At 44.2% G+C, this 15,469-nt stretch overlaps 1 protein-coding gene across 2 annotated transcripts; it reads left to right on the forward strand.

Annotated features, from left to right (window-relative positions):
- Positions 1 to 581: 581 nt before the first annotated feature.
- mapk7 (mitogen-activated protein kinase 7) lies at positions 582 to 11,816 on the forward strand. Of its 2 annotated transcripts, none has more exons than XM_014174339.2 (7): positions 582 to 871; positions 2,844 to 3,160; positions 5,307 to 5,466; positions 5,626 to 7,175; positions 7,422 to 8,512; positions 10,745 to 10,878; positions 11,241 to 11,816. In XM_014174339.2, exons 2-7 carry the CDS (start codon positions 2,848 to 2,850, stop codon positions 11,389 to 11,391), a joined length of 3,399 nt encoding a protein of 1,132 aa, XP_014029814.1. In that variant the 5' UTR covers positions 582 to 871; positions 2,844 to 2,847; the 3' UTR covers positions 11,392 to 11,816. The 2 variants fall into 2 exon arrangements, with proteins under 2 accessions (XP_014029814.1, XP_014029815.1); XM_014174340.2 differs by lacking the exon at positions 582 to 871 and adding an exon at positions 2,303 to 2,363.
- The last annotated feature ends 3,653 nt before the right edge of the window (positions 11,817 to 15,469 follow it).

The following is a 15,469-nucleotide window of genomic DNA, read 5'->3' on the forward strand; positions in this document are numbered from 1 at the left end:
CTTTGCGAGTGTACAATTATGTTCACTCCGGGACCTGAAACTCCCCATAATTCAATTCGTGGCGATTGTTCATCCGCTAAGAAAAGTCAGTGAAAACTTAAAAACAACATCTATAGAGAAGTCAGCATACAAGTGTAAGTGAAAATGAATGCAATTAAGTTAGAAATTGTGCTACTAACGTACATGACTGCATAAATGCGTCTCGTAAAAAGTAAATATGTTTTTGTTTGGGTATCTTTTGGAAATTGTAGAAATAAAACATTTTCCTTCAGAAGTTCCAGCTAGGCAGGCTAACATTAGTTAGCTAATTAATTTGCTAGTTATCATATAGTAGGCGTATATTAATAATGATATATTTAATATAAGTAGACATACACTCATATTTGCGCAGGATGAACGAGTGACGAATTTCCCGCCCAGGTGGTCCAATTAAAAATCATTCCTTCCTCCCTCGCCCTGCAAGTGTAAACTCGTCAGACGTCATGATACGTCATCAGAAGTGTCCACTTAATTTGACGGCTGAGGGGATAGGGTGTTTTTTTTTGGTGTTTGGACCGCACAACATGGCTGGCCTCACACTCCAGTACAGTAGGTGGCGGTCTACGCACCTAAAACTTGGATGCGATCCGCCAACCAAATCCCAAAGAAGAAGAAGAAAACGGAAGATTACAAGGAAGTGTATTTACAGTCGCGATAACAACAAATTGCCATGCAATGTAGCGTACTGCTATTGTAGTTTATTTTCAGGTGAACATTAAAAACAGGATTGGCATTTGGCAGGCATATTTGATAAAGGCTTCAGCTCAACTCATGGAAGCAGTCGTTTTGTTGGCCATTGTTGTGGGGCTAGCTTTCTTTTCTGAAGACGCAGGTAGGCTAATACCGATACGCCCATGCAAGAGAGTACACTGTTCCTCATTGTCCGTGCATAAAAAGGATTACGTGGGTATCAGAGTCCTATTGTAACAGCTGATCTCGTGATGAGATGATTTATTGGATTACCCCAAAATGCAATCCACTAGGCTATAATATCTCAGAGCTGATTGTGTGATATTTGACTAATCAGCCAATGATTCATCTATAACATAATAAAGATCTGCTTATTTTGATATGATTATGCAATTTCAAATGTTAGAGATATTGCGAATATTTCATATAACATAGGCCTTATTCTTTTTCATGCGGCAGTTTTCAATATGTGCTTTAGGCTATGCCATACCACAGGAGGCTGCTGAGAGGAGAACGGCTCATAATAATGGCCGGGAACAGAGCGAATGGAATGGCATCAGACACATGGAAACCATGTGTTTGTGTTTGATATCATTCCACTCCAGCCATTACCACGAGCCCGTCCTCCCCAATTAAGGTGCCACCAACCTCCTATGAATAGGGCTATTGATTAGGATAGTCAAGGCCTTTTCCTTGCACAGGTATTATATAGACATAGCTTAAAGAAACGTTATATTTTATTTAACCTCCAACCCATGTTGCAGTCATTGCAGTTGTATGGCATTGAGATTTCAATTTCAATTTTCTAACGACCACTGGTTTCCTCAATGAGGAAAAAGTGCTTTTGGAAAGTATTCAGACCCCTTGACTTTTTCCCCATTTTGTTAAGTTAAAACCTTATTCTAAAATGGATTAAATATTTATATTTTCTCAGCAATCTACACACAATACCCCATAATGACAAAGCAAAAACATACTTTTTGCAAATTTATTACAAATCTAAAACAGAAATACCTTATTTAAATAAGTATTCAGACCCTTTGCTATGCGACTCGAAATTGAGCTCAGGTGCATCCTGTTTCAGTTGATGATCCTTGAGATGTTTCTACAACTTGGTTGGAGTACACCTGTGGTAAATTCAATTGATTGGACATGATTTGGAAATGCACCTAAAGACTCTCAGACCATAAGAAACATGGTTTCTGGTCTGATGAAACCAAGACGTATGGAGTAAACCTGTCACCATCCCTACGGTAAAGCATGGTAATGGCAGCATCATGCTGTGGGGATGATTTTCAGCGGCAGGGACTGGGAGACCAGTCAGGATCAAGGCAAAGATGAACCGAGCAAAGTACAGAGAGATCTTTGATGAAAACCTGCTCCAGAGTGCTCAGGACCTCAGACTGGGGCAAAGGTTCACCTTCCAACAGGACAACGACCCTAAGCACACAGCCAAGACAACGCAGGAGTGGCTTTGGGACAAGTCTCTGAATGTCCTTGAGTGGCCTGGACTTGTACCCGATCAAACATCTCTGGAGATACCTGAAAATAGCTGTGCTGCAACGCTCCCCATCCAACCTGACAGAGCTTGAAAGGATCTGCAGAGAAGAATGAGAGAAACTCCACAAATATAGGTGTGTCAAGCTTGTAGCATCATACCCAAGAATACTCAAGTCTGTAATCACTGTCAGAGATGTTTCAACAAAGTACTGAGTACAGGATCTGAATACTTATGTAAATGTGATATTTACATTGTTTAAAAAAAATAATTAAGTGCAAACATAAAAAAAATAAAAATGTTTTTGCTTTGTCATTATGGGGTATTGTGTGTAAATTGTGGTGGGGGGGGGTGATCAATTTTAGAATAAGGCTGTAATGTAACAAAGTGGAAAAAGTAAAGTATTCAGATCCCTTTGCTAAGGCACTATATCTGGACACTGATATGCCTACCTGCCGGAGGAATGAGATTTTAATCAAATGAAATGAGCTTTGAATCAACTGCTTTCAATGTAAAGAAATGAGTTGGAGCTCAGCTGCACAGCCTGATTCAAAAATAGATGTAGCTTCTGACTGGTTAATCATGTCCCTTCCGTTTCCTCTTCTCTTCCCTCTAGGATCATGTCATCCAAGGAGGGGGGAAAAGGCGAAACTGCTGAATCTGGGGCTATGGCAACACAGAGTTCAATGGTCATCAACAATGGCAGGGACAACAACCACAAGAACCATCATGATGAAGTAGGGAGGTTGCACGTGGAACCAAGCAACGAAACAGGCAGTACGGCAGACACCAGCACAGCAGCCAAGAACTTGGCTTTGCTCAAAGCCCACTCCCTGGATGTGAATTTTGAGGTTGGCGAGGAGTATGACATCATAGAGACCATCGGCACAGGGGCCTATGGCGTCGTGTCCTCCGCCAGGAGGCGGGACAATGGTGAGAGGCTGCTTTGAAGTTTTGGGTTGTGACTGAAAACAATACTAGTTGTCATATCCTTGCTTGCTCCATCCCTGTTGTATCAAATCCTCGCAAACTCGTTGTAGGAGCAGGTCCAATGGAGGGAGAACCTTGGATCCTCTTCTCCCATTGGCTTGTGGGTTCTTGGGCCTAGGGGCCTGGGCCCATCCACTTTTCCTATAGGCCTACCTTAAAATATTGCCAGCCCAATACATTTAAAAAAAAACCAAAAAAAAAAACATGTTTCTTGATTGAAATTACCCATCTAAAATAATCAATTAAGGGGACATTTCAAAATGTTTGTACTTCATATTCATAATCTCCATCACCACACCAACATAGGTGAAAACAGCATGTTTCTATTAGGGTTGGGAATTGCCAGAAAGCTCATGATACGATATTATCATGATACTTATTGATATTATCACTATGCATTTGCATTTGTGTTGTGATTTGATACTGTGATTTTATTGCGATTCGATGTTCCAAATGTAACACACCATATGTCTGCTGCAGAGGGACAAGAGAGAGCCATAAGATGAGTTTTGACCGGTCATGGAAATAAAATTCATGAATACAAATTGACTCCCTCTTATAAATAAGTAGAACAAGCTATGAAGGAAAATAGTGTAGTTTTGGTGCAGGTACAGCAAACTAGCTAAAAAATAATATTGCGATTTTGTCAAAACGATATGATATATCGTGAAAAATAATATCCCAATATGTAACTGTATCGATTCTCCACACCAATAATGGGCTCCCCAGTGGCGCAGCGGTCTAAGGCACTGCATCTCAGTGCTTGAGGCGTCACTACAAACACCCTGGTTTGATTCCAGGCTGTATCACAACCGGCTGTGATTAGGAGTCCCATAGGGCAGCGCACAATTGGCCCAGCATCGTCCGGGTTTGGATGGTGTAGGCCGTCATTGTAAATAATAATTTGTTCTCAACTGACTTGCCTTGTTTAATAAAAGTTAAAAAAAATTGTATATATATATATATATAATTATGTCGTGGATGATGTCATCTGAAACACTTATCTTCCACGATTATTTTTACTACAAAACATAGAAACTTGCCATTTTCACATGTTGATGTTGAAGTGGTGCTGGAGATGAAGTTTAAAAATGTAAATGTCCCTTTAAGGGCCTGTGTACGATAATTCTAACAATTAACTATGAATCGATGGCAAACATAGTTGAGTGTTTATTGTTATACACCTGTCAATCAACTAAATGATCACAGCATTTAACACATTCTACTGCTCGCTGTATAATGTGTTTACAGATCATTCAGTGCCTTCATGGTGAGTTTATTGTCATAGTGGCAAATGCAAATAATACTAAAATGTACATGTAATGAAGAATACTATAGAAACGTGTATTTAAATGTAACAACACTGTTTAGCCGGCACATCAGCATGTCAAAGTTAATCGTTGCATGCCAAGTGATTTTTCGAATGGTTGTGAACTCATTTGGATCTTATTGTTCACTGTGCTTATCTCTCTGCCTGTCCTGTGCAACAATGTATCAATTGAACATCACCATCCAATGTGATCACACCATCGCTCGCTCTCTCTCTCCTCCCAAACTTTTCCCAGCAATTTATTTGATACGTTGTCTTTGCATTACCCTACAGAGGATGTGTTTATTTAAGATATTTTGCAAAATCTTTATAAAATAGTATGTAGGCCTACTACTGCAGCGAGTTGTCCTGTCATGAAAACAAGTTAGCAGATGACGGGTGTAGCCTGCTGTCCTTTCCCCAGGCAGCGCTCCCAGTGCCCAGCTTGAAAAGCTCCCCTATTGATTTATGTTTTTAGGGACAAGAAAATGACCATTCCTACATCACAATGCTGTCTGAAGTCATTTTGTGGGGAAAAACTCATTCTGATTGGCTGTGCCTGGCTACGCAGTGGGTGGACCTTGCTCCAAGTGGGTGGGTCTATGCCCTCTCAGGCCCCCCCCATGGCTGTGCCCCTGCCCAGTCATGTGAAATCCATAGATTAGGGCCTAATGAATTTATTTAAATTGACTAATTTCCTTCTCAGTAACAAAATCTTTGAAATTGTTGCGTTTTATTTTTGTTCAGTATATTTTTTTCATCTGGGTAACTTATCTACAGGTCAACAAGTGGCAATTAAGAAGATTCCCAATGCTTTTGAGGTGGTGCAAAACGCTAAGCGTACATTACGAGAGCTGAAGATTCTCAAGCATTTCAAACATGACAACATTATCGCCATCAAAGACATCCTCCAGCCTAGCCTCCCTCACTTCAAGTCTGTGTAAGTAACTCTTATTCCTAATTAGATTTCTGGATGCTCCTTATTTGAAAGTACTTTTTTGTTGTTGTAAAGTCGAGGGAAAAAAACATAACTTACAAATGACTAGATACAACAAATTTCTCCATCTTTTCTGTTTTGTCCTCGTCTCTCCTCTTCCAGATATGTGGTTCTGGACCTGATGGAGAGTGATCTCCACCAGATCATCCACTCCCGGCAGCCGCTGACTCCAGAGCACACACGCTACTTCCTGTACCAGCTCCTCCGCGGTCTCAAGTACGTGCACTCAGCCAATGTCATCCACCGTGACCTCAAGCCCTCCAACCTGCTGGTCAACGAGAACTGCGAGCTGAAGATCGGTGACTTTGGCATGGCCCGGGGCCTTAGCTCACATCCCGAGGAGTCCCACTCCTTCATGACCGAGTACGTGGCCACGCGCTGGTACCGCGCCCCTGAACTAATGCTCTCGCTGCACCACTACAGCCTGGCCATCGACCTGTGGTCCGTGGGCTGCATCTTTGCCGAGATGCTGGGCCGCAAGCAGCTGTTTCCCGGGAAGCACTATGTCCACCAGCTGCAGCTTATCCTGTCTGTGTTGGGCACACCACCAGAGGGCGTGATCGGGGCCATCGGGGCCGATCGGGTGCGCTCGTATGTGCGGAGCCTGCCGTCGCACGCACCTGTGCCCTTGGCCAAGTTGTACCCGCAGGCCGAGCCTGCTGCCCTGGACCTGCTGGCCACCATGCTGCGCTTCGATCCTCGCGAGCGGATTGATGTGAGCCAGGCACTGGAGCACCCCTACCTGTCCAAGTACCACGACCAGGACGATGAGCCCATCTGCGTGCCCGCCTTCGACTTTGAGTTCGACAAGGCGCCCATGAGCCGGGAGCAGATCAAAGAGGCCATCCTGGTGGAGATCCAGGACTTCCACCGGCGGAAGCAGAACAACCGGCAGAGGATCCAATTCAGGCCCTTACAGAGGCAGGGTGGTGGTGGTGACCAACGGTCTGCTCAAACCTCCACCGTCAACCTGACCAATAACTCATTGGCTTCCATGTCACGACCGACACCGGTATCGCCGATGCAGCCGCAACCAGTGTCAAAGAGTCAAGCCAATCAGCATCATATAACGACAGGAGGGAGCCAAACTTTTGCCAATCAGCTGCCGTCCTTTAGTAAACAAGCCCCGTCCCTTTTAGAGGTGACCCCATCCCAACGTCTGACCCACACGTTGCCTCCCCTGACCCAGACAGAGAGTTGCCAGGACGTGGACATGCCCAGCGCCAACTCGGACAGCGGGCAGCCTGAGATCATAGACCTGATCACGCCAGTCTCTTCCCAGGGCACCTCACCATCTGAAGCTCTGAGGGAAAGCTCGAAGGTGGAGGAGCTAGTACCCACCAGCCAGGGGGGACCTCTGACCCAAGTCACCCAGAGTCAGCCAATGTCTCAGGGTCAGACTGCGTCTTCCGTGTCCTCCACTTTAGCACACAACACCATGGCCCCTCTGCCCAACTCTGTGCCTTCTCTCATGCTTTCCCAGGCCCAAGCTCAGTCGCTTTCGCAGTCCCTCACTCAGTCATTGTCCAAGGGGGCGAGGGGAACAGCGGGGGCAGGGGAAGGGACCAGGAAAGATGGAGCCATTTCGGAGGACACCAAAGCAGCGCTCAAGGAGGCCTTGCGGAAGTCGGCTCTCAGAAACAAAGCCAGAGGTAAATCGTACAAGTCTACACTTCCAAGTCTCCTCTCCTCTTAAAAAGGGCTGACGTGCTTGCGTCTTACTGTGTTACATTTTAAAGGAATAGTTCAGTATGGGCATTTTAAACATGGAAACTGGTGAACATTGACTTTTATATTAGTCTCTCCTTGTCCATTGACTACTTTCAATGTAAGGAAACAAATATATATATTGTCTGCACTACCCTTTAACGAGAACATTTCTTGTGTTCTCTCTTCAGATGGAGGTCCAACAGCGCTGAGCATGGATACAGGTGGAGCAGGTCTGACATGCTCCCTAACTTCCTCCCTCTCTCTTCCGGAGCTACGGCGGCCCGTCACTGCCCAGGAGCGCCAAAGAGAAAGGGAGGAGAAGAGGCGGAGGAGGCAGGAGCGAGCTAAGGAGCGGGAGAGGAAGATGAAAGAGAAGGAGCGAAGAGAAGGGGACTCATTGGGTGGGGTTCTCCTGAGCGACAATGACAAGAGCCTATTGGAACGCTGGAAGAGGATGATGGACAGCCGTGCAGACAAATCACAGAACCCCGATGTCGACGCAGCCAAAACTAAGGGCTGCAAAGTAAGTTCCCACCTCAGTGGGAAATCGAGCGAAAACACCCAGGCGGCAATGGCTGTAAACCACACGAAATCGGATAAGGAAGCAGGGGAGATTCAGACTCACAAACAGACGGTACACCAAATAGAGCCCAATCTGTCAGGCATGTTCCAGCCACTAAATACCCAGGGCTCACTGCCTTTCTCTCTGGGCCAGACAAAGGGAGAGGAGATGGGGCGTGTGGCTGTGAGTAGAGGGATGGACATGGTGGATGGAGCCTCCTGTGGCTTAGCTAAAAACAACACGCTAAAACCGACGCAGGGTGAGTATGAAGGGCCAAGGATCTTCAACTGTCTGGGGAATTGGGCCGGGCAGCAGGTAGGGGCCGGGACTTCCCAGCAACAGCAGCTACCCCTTAACAGATCACCCCAAGCCTGCCAGACAAGCTTCCCTCAGCCTCAGCCGCACCCCGTGGGGACTTTCTTGACGAAAGCCCCAGCACTACCATCGAGCGAAACCAATGGCAACATGAGAACAGGGGGTGGTCAGAACAACATCAACTCTCACCCTAACTCAGTCACTAGTGGGGCCGGGCCCATGGAGAAGCTGTGCTCGGCTCTGAGAGAGAAGCCCGGGTCCCACACGCAGAGCCCTCTCTGCGGGGCCTTAGGGGCCCCGTCCCTTCCTCAGCCCAGCTTAGGGTTCACAGACACCGGACAGCCGGGGCACACTGTGGCCCCTGACATCCACACGGTCACACTGCAGCTCTCAAAGTCACAGGTGGGTCTGAGTGGAGGGTCTCTGACCTTCCTTTCTTCCTAATCTCACCCTCTCCTAGACCCCCCCTCCCCCTGTTATATATTTTCTTAGCAGTATTGTAGTTATGTATTTTTCATATTTTATTCTAATCAGAATATTGGCCATATTTTGTCTGGTGGGCCCAACATTTGTTTAGGGGGGGGGGTTATAAAAGTAGATTAACTAAACCACTAAGCTAGAGGGCGGACTTTGGACAAAATAGTGATAGCAAAATACTGAAAGTCAACTGGGTGGGACTTAGCATGGGTTAAAGGTATTAACAATACAAAGAATATACCTTTTTAATGCCTTATGAGTTAAATTGTCAAACCCTATCAAAACCCCAAATTATAAACTGTTTTTACCTCACTTTGTAAACAATGGAATTGTAAACGCTGTATAGCTAGAAAACATAGTTAAAAGTATCATTTTGATGTTGAAAAGTATCATTTTCCATGTTGTTGGCTCTGTGTACATTTAAGGGGCCAGCCATGCTGCCCTGTTCTGAGCCAATTGTACTTTTCCGAGGTACCTCTTTGTGGCACCTTACCACACAACTAAACAGTAGTCCAGGTGTGACAACTAGCCTGTAGGACCTGCCTTGTTGATAGTGTTGTTAAAAAGGCAGAGTAGCGCTTTATTATGGACAGACTTCTTAGCTACTGTTGTATCAACATGGTTTGACCATGACCGTTTACAATCCAGGGTTACTCCAAGCAGTTTAGTGACCTCAACTTGCTCAATTTCCACATTATTTATTACAAGATTTAGTTGAGGTTTAGGGTTTAGTGGGTGTTTTGTTCCAAATACAATGCTTTTAGTTTTAGGAATATTTAGGACTAACTTATTCCTTGCCACCCATTCTGAAACTAACTGTAGCTCTTAAGTGTTGCAGTGATTTCACTCGCTGTAGTAGCTGATGTGTATAGTGTTGAGTCATCCGCATACATAGACACACTGGCTTTACTCAAGGCCAGTGGCATGTCATTAGTAAAGATTGAAAAAAGTAAGGGGCCTAGACAGCTGCCCTGGGGAATTCCTGATTCTACCTGGATTATGTTGGAGAGGCTTCCATTAAAGAACACCCTCTGTGTTCTGTTAGACAAGTAACTCTTTATCCACAATATAGCAGGGGGTGTAAAGCCATAAAACAAGTTTTTACATCAGCAGACTATGATGGACAATGTCAAAAGCTACACTGAAGTCTAACAAAACAGCTCCTACAATCTTTTTATCATACATTGCTCTGAGCCAATTGTCAGTCATTTGTGTAAGTGCCGTGCTTGTTGAATGTCCTTCCCTATAAGTGTGCTGAAAGTCTTCTCAATTTGTTTACAGTAAAATAGCATTGTATCTGGTCAAACACACATTTTTCCAAAGGTTTACTAAGGGTTGGTAACAGGCTGATTGGTCGGCTATTTTTGCCAGTAAAGGGGGCTTTACTATTCTTGGGTAGCATAATTACTTTTGCTTCCCTCCAGGCCTGAGGGCACACACTTTCAAATAGGCTTAGATTGAAGATGTGGCAAATAGGAGTGGCAATATTGTCAGCTATTATCCTCAGTAATTTTCTATCCAAGTTGTCAGACCCCGGTGGCTTGTCATTGTTGATAGACAATTTTTTCACTTTTTCCACACTCACTTTACGGAATTCAAAATTACGACGCTTGTCTTTCATAATTTTATCAGTTATACTTGGATGTTTAGTGTCAGCGTTTGTTGCTGGCATGTCATATCTAAGTTTGCTAATCTTGCCAATGGAATTTAAAAAAAAAAAGTTATTGGCAATATCGGTGAGCCATCTGATTCACTGAATGATGGAACCTTTGCCTTTTTGTCAAATTTAATTTAAGGAGCTCCGAAGATTTTTACCATCATTCTTTGTTTCATAGTGTAGTTTCTTCTTTTTATTCAGTTTAGTCACATGATTTCTCAATTTACAGTACGTTTGCCAATCGGTTGTGCAGCCAGACCTATTTGCCATTCCTTTTGCCTCATCCCTTTCAACCATACAAGTTTTCAATTCCTCATCAATCCACAGGGATTTAAGTTTTACAGTGCATGCTTATTAGAAACTGGAATAAGCAATTTCATAAGTGTCAAGTGTAGCATCTGGTTGCTCCTCATTACACACCACAGACCAACAAATATTCTTTACATCAACAACATAGATGTTGGTGATGCCAGGTTTTAATGTCTCGTTGCCTCTCTCAGGTGGAAGATGTGCTGCCTCCGGTGTTCTCTGTCACCCCTAAGGGCAGTGGGGCAGGGTACGGAGTGGGATTTGACCTGGATGACCTCTTCAACCAGTCCCTCACTGACCTCCAGCACGCAGACCTCAGAGACAGGTGAGTCAAGCTTTACACCTACACCATCATTCCTGGAACAGTGCTGCGAAAGACTGAAAATAAATGATCAGCCAGCATAGTACAGTTTCAGGTCGGCACTATTGTGTAAAAGGGTATAGATTTGACTGTGTATTTACAGGTACCCTAACAAGTCTAACACATTTGTGTATCAGTGCGCTATGAAAACATAATTCATTTGCTTATGTTAAACACAGTTTAAACAAGAATACCCCAGAAACCACTGTAGATGCAAATGTTATACCATACATACATTTGGAGTTGGTGTACTGTCAGTCAAAAAGATAATTAGCACCAGCAAGGGAACGTTTATCAAACCCTTACTCTCTTTTCTCCTCCATCAGTTACAATGACTCAGGCCCCCTCTCGGCCTCCCTGCTCTCTGATTGGCTGGAGGTGCACCGCATGACTCCGGCTGACCTGGAATCGCTACAGCAGGAACTACAGCTAGGATCTCCCATGATCCTCTCTGACTCCATCCCCTCTGACACCTGACTCCCTCCTTCTGGAATAACAACCAAGTCACTGGAGGTAGAAATAGCCCCTTACCAGACATCAGATTGCATTGTCTGCATCCCAAGTGCATTCCCCACAGTGGGAGTACGTAAACTTGGGAGTAGGTAAATTGCCCCTAAATACTATACAAATAGTCTAGTCCCAGATCTGGAACTGCTATACAGGGTATTTCATCCCCTAATGGTACCTTTAGTCCCTATGTAGTGCACTACATTTGATCGGGCCCATAGGGCTCTGGTCAACACTAGACTCTTGTGTCCCTACATTTAGAAGTTTCCTAGAAAGGAGGAGTCTGAGCCCTGGGTTATACGCTTTGTAATAGACACTCTAAGGATCATCTATTTAATTGTTTTTGTTTTTCTAGCATTTCGTTCTTTTAATAAAGATCATTGGGTCATAACTTGTATGATTGCTGCTGTTTTACAATGGGCCCTGAAGGAGAGGAGAGAAGGTGGTTTGTTAACATAATTGTAGCCTATGCAGGTTATTACACCAGCAGGGGGGAAAATACATTGATGAAATCGCAATTAATACAATCGCAATGACTGGGTCATGTTCATTAGGGCACGCAATGGAAAAGACTTTGCAATGTTTTTTTTTTTTTGCATTTGTTATGAGCCCAGGTAGTCCTACCGTTTCAGTCCGGTTTCTTTCGTTTGGTCTCTAATGAATACAATCCTGATCAGGAATGATTTATTAGGAACAGGCCAAAACTCAACGTTGTCACTATTAAAGCAACCCTGTTGAATCCTCTTTGCTACCATTCGCTGTCAAAAAGTTGTCGTTTCGTGTTATTGGAGAGTTGAGGGGCTTGTAATTTGAGAGTTGACAATCGTTCACCACAGTGAATGGGTGTGAACGCATGAACAGAAAATGGAGATTAGCGTTGGCAGGTAATCATGTTTCAACATGTTCAGTGCAATATTAATCTGTTGATCATTATACATTTACACGTTTACAAAACATAGGCTGCCACTCAAAATAAGAAAATTTAAAACAAAGAAATACATAGTTTAAGTAATAGTAAATTCCGTATAAGCAGGATAAGAAAAAGTGGGGCTCCACCCCCAAAGACAAAGCAATATCTATTGCACTCCACACTGCCCTCACCCACCTAGATAAGAGGAATACCTATGTGAGAATACTGTTCATTGACTACAGCTCAGCGTTCAACACCATTGTGCCCTCAAAGCTTGTCACCAAGCTTAGAACCCTGGGACTGAACACCTCCCTCTAAAACTGGATCCTGGACTTCCTGACAGGCCGACCTCAGGTGGTGTAGGTAGGCAACATCACCTCCGCCATGCTGACCATCAACACTGGGGCCCCACAGGGGTGTGTGTGCTTTGTCCCCTCCTGTACTCCCTGTTCATCCACGCACAACACCAAGTTTGGCGGTGACACGGCGGTGGTAGGCCTGATTACCGGCGACGATGAGACAGCCTACAGGGAGGTGGTCTGTGACTGGACAATGTGGGTTCGGAACAACAAGCTCTCTCTCAACGTCAGTAAGACCAAGGAGCTGATCGTGGACTACAGGAAACGGGGCGGCAAGCACACCCCCATCCACATCGACTGGGCTGCAGTGGAACGGGTCGAGAGCTTGAAGTGTCCAAATCGCCAAACTTAAAATGGCCCACACGCACATGCACAGTCGTGAAGAAGGTGAAGACGGCGCCTCTTCCCCCTCGAGGTTGAAAAGGTTTGGCATGAGCCATCAAAAACTTATACGGCTGTACCATTGAGATCATCTTGACTGGCTGCATCACTGCCTGTAATGGCAATAGCACCGCCCTCAATCACATGGCGCTACATAGAGTGGAGCGGACAGCCCAGTACATCACTGGGGCTGAGCTCCCTGCCATCCAGGACCTCTATATCAGGCGGTGTGAAAGAAAGGCCCGGTTAAATTGTTAAAGACTCCAACCACCCAAGCCATTATTCTATTCCCTCTGCTTCCGCGCGGTACCAGTGCATCAAGTCTGACATCAACAGGCTCCTGAACAGCTTCTATCCCCATGGCATAAGAATGCGAAATAGCTAACATAATGGCTACACGGACTGAGTTGACCTTTTGGATTTGGTTCTTATTTTTGATTATGCCCTAAACACTACATACACTGATACTGCAGTACACTCACTCCATAATTTGCTCACATACATAATATGCGCATACAGTTGAAGTGGGAAGTTTACATACACTTAACTTGTTTTTCAACCACTCCCCAAATTTCTTGTTAACTATAGTTTTGGCAAGTCGGTTAAGACATCTACTTTGTGCATGACACAAGTAATTTTTCCAACAATTGTTTACAGACAGATTATTTGACTTGTAATTCACTGTATCACAATTCCAGTGGGTCAGAAGTTTACATTCACTAAGTTGACTGTGCCTTTAAACGGCTTGAAAAACTCCAGAAAATTATGTTATGGCTTTAGAAGCTTCTGATAGGCTAATTGACATAATTTGAGTCAATTGGAGGTGTACCTGTGGATGTATTTCAAGGCCTACCTTCAAACTCAGTGCCTCTTTTGCTTGACATGGGAAAATCAAAAGAAATCAGCCAAGACCTTAGAAAACAAATTGTAGACCTGGCTCATCCTTGGGAGCAATTTCCAAATGCCTGAAGGTACAACGTTCAGCTCTACAAACAATGGTACGCAAGTATAAACACCATGGAACCACACAGCCGTCATACCGCTCAGGAAGGAGATGCGTTCTGTCTCCTAGAGATGAATGTACTTTGGTGCGAAAAGTGCAAATCAATCCCAGAACAACAGCAAAGGACCTGGTGAAGATGCTGGAGGAAACAGATACAAAAGTATCTATATCCACAGTAAAACTAGTCCTATATGGACATAACCTGAAAGGCCACTCAGCAAGGAAGAAGCCACTGCTCCAAAACCGCCATTAAAAAAAGCCAGAATACAGTTTGCAACTGCACATGGGGACAAAGGATCGCACTTTTTGGAGAAATGTCCTCTGGTCTGATGAAACAAAAATAGAACTGTTTGGCAATAATGACCATTGTTATGTTTGGAGGAAAAAGGGGGAGGCTTGCAAGCCGAAGAACACCATCCTAACCGTGAAGCACGGGGGTGGCAGCATCATGTTGTGGGGGTGCTTTGCTGCAGGAGGGACTGGTGCACTCCACAAAATAGATGGCATCATGAGGCAGGACAATTATGTGGATATTTTGAAGCAACATCTCAAGACATCAGTCAGGAAGTTAAAGCTTGGTTGCAAATGGGTCTTCCAAATAGACAATGACCACAAGCATACTTCCAAAGTTGTGTCAAAATGGCTTAAGGACAACAAGGTATTGGAGTGGCCATCACAAGGCCCTGACCTCAATCCTATAGAAAATTAGTGGGCAGAACTTAAAAAGCGTGTGCGTGCAAGGAGGCCTACAAACCTGACTCAGTTACACCAGCTCTGTCAGGAGGAATGGGCCAAAATTCACCCAACTTATTGTGGGATGCTTGTGGAAGGCTACCCAAAACATTTGACCCAATTAAACAATTTTAAAGACAATGATACCAAATATTAATTGAGTGTATGTTAACTTCTGACCCACTGGGAATGTGATGAAAGAAATAAAAGCTGAAATAAATCATTCTCTCTACTATTATTCTGACATTTCACATTCTTAAAATAAAGTGGTGATCCTAACTGACCTAAAACAGGGAATTTTTACTAGGATTAAATATCAGGAATTGTGAAAACCTGAGTTTAAATGTATTTGGCTAAGGTGTATGTAAACTTCCGACTTCAACACTCGAGTGGTTAAAGGGGAAACATTTAAATGTCTTGAAATGGCCTAGTCAAAGCCCAGACCTCAATCCAATTGAGAATCTGTGGTTTGACTTAAATATTGCTGTACACCAGCGGAACCTGTCCAACTTGAAGCAGCTGGAGCAGTTATGCCTTGATGTGCCAAGCTTATAGAGACATACCTCAAGAGACTTGCAGCTGTAATTGCTGTAAAAGGTGGCTCTACAAAGTATTGACTTTGGGTCGGGGTGAATAGTTTGAACATAGAATATTCCTACAAGC

Source organism: Salmo salar, chromosome ssa25 (assembly GCF_905237065.1).
Source record: "Salmo salar chromosome ssa25, Ssal_v3.1, whole genome shotgun sequence".
NCBI lineage: Eukaryota > Metazoa > Chordata > Actinopteri > Salmoniformes > Salmonidae > Salmo > Salmo salar.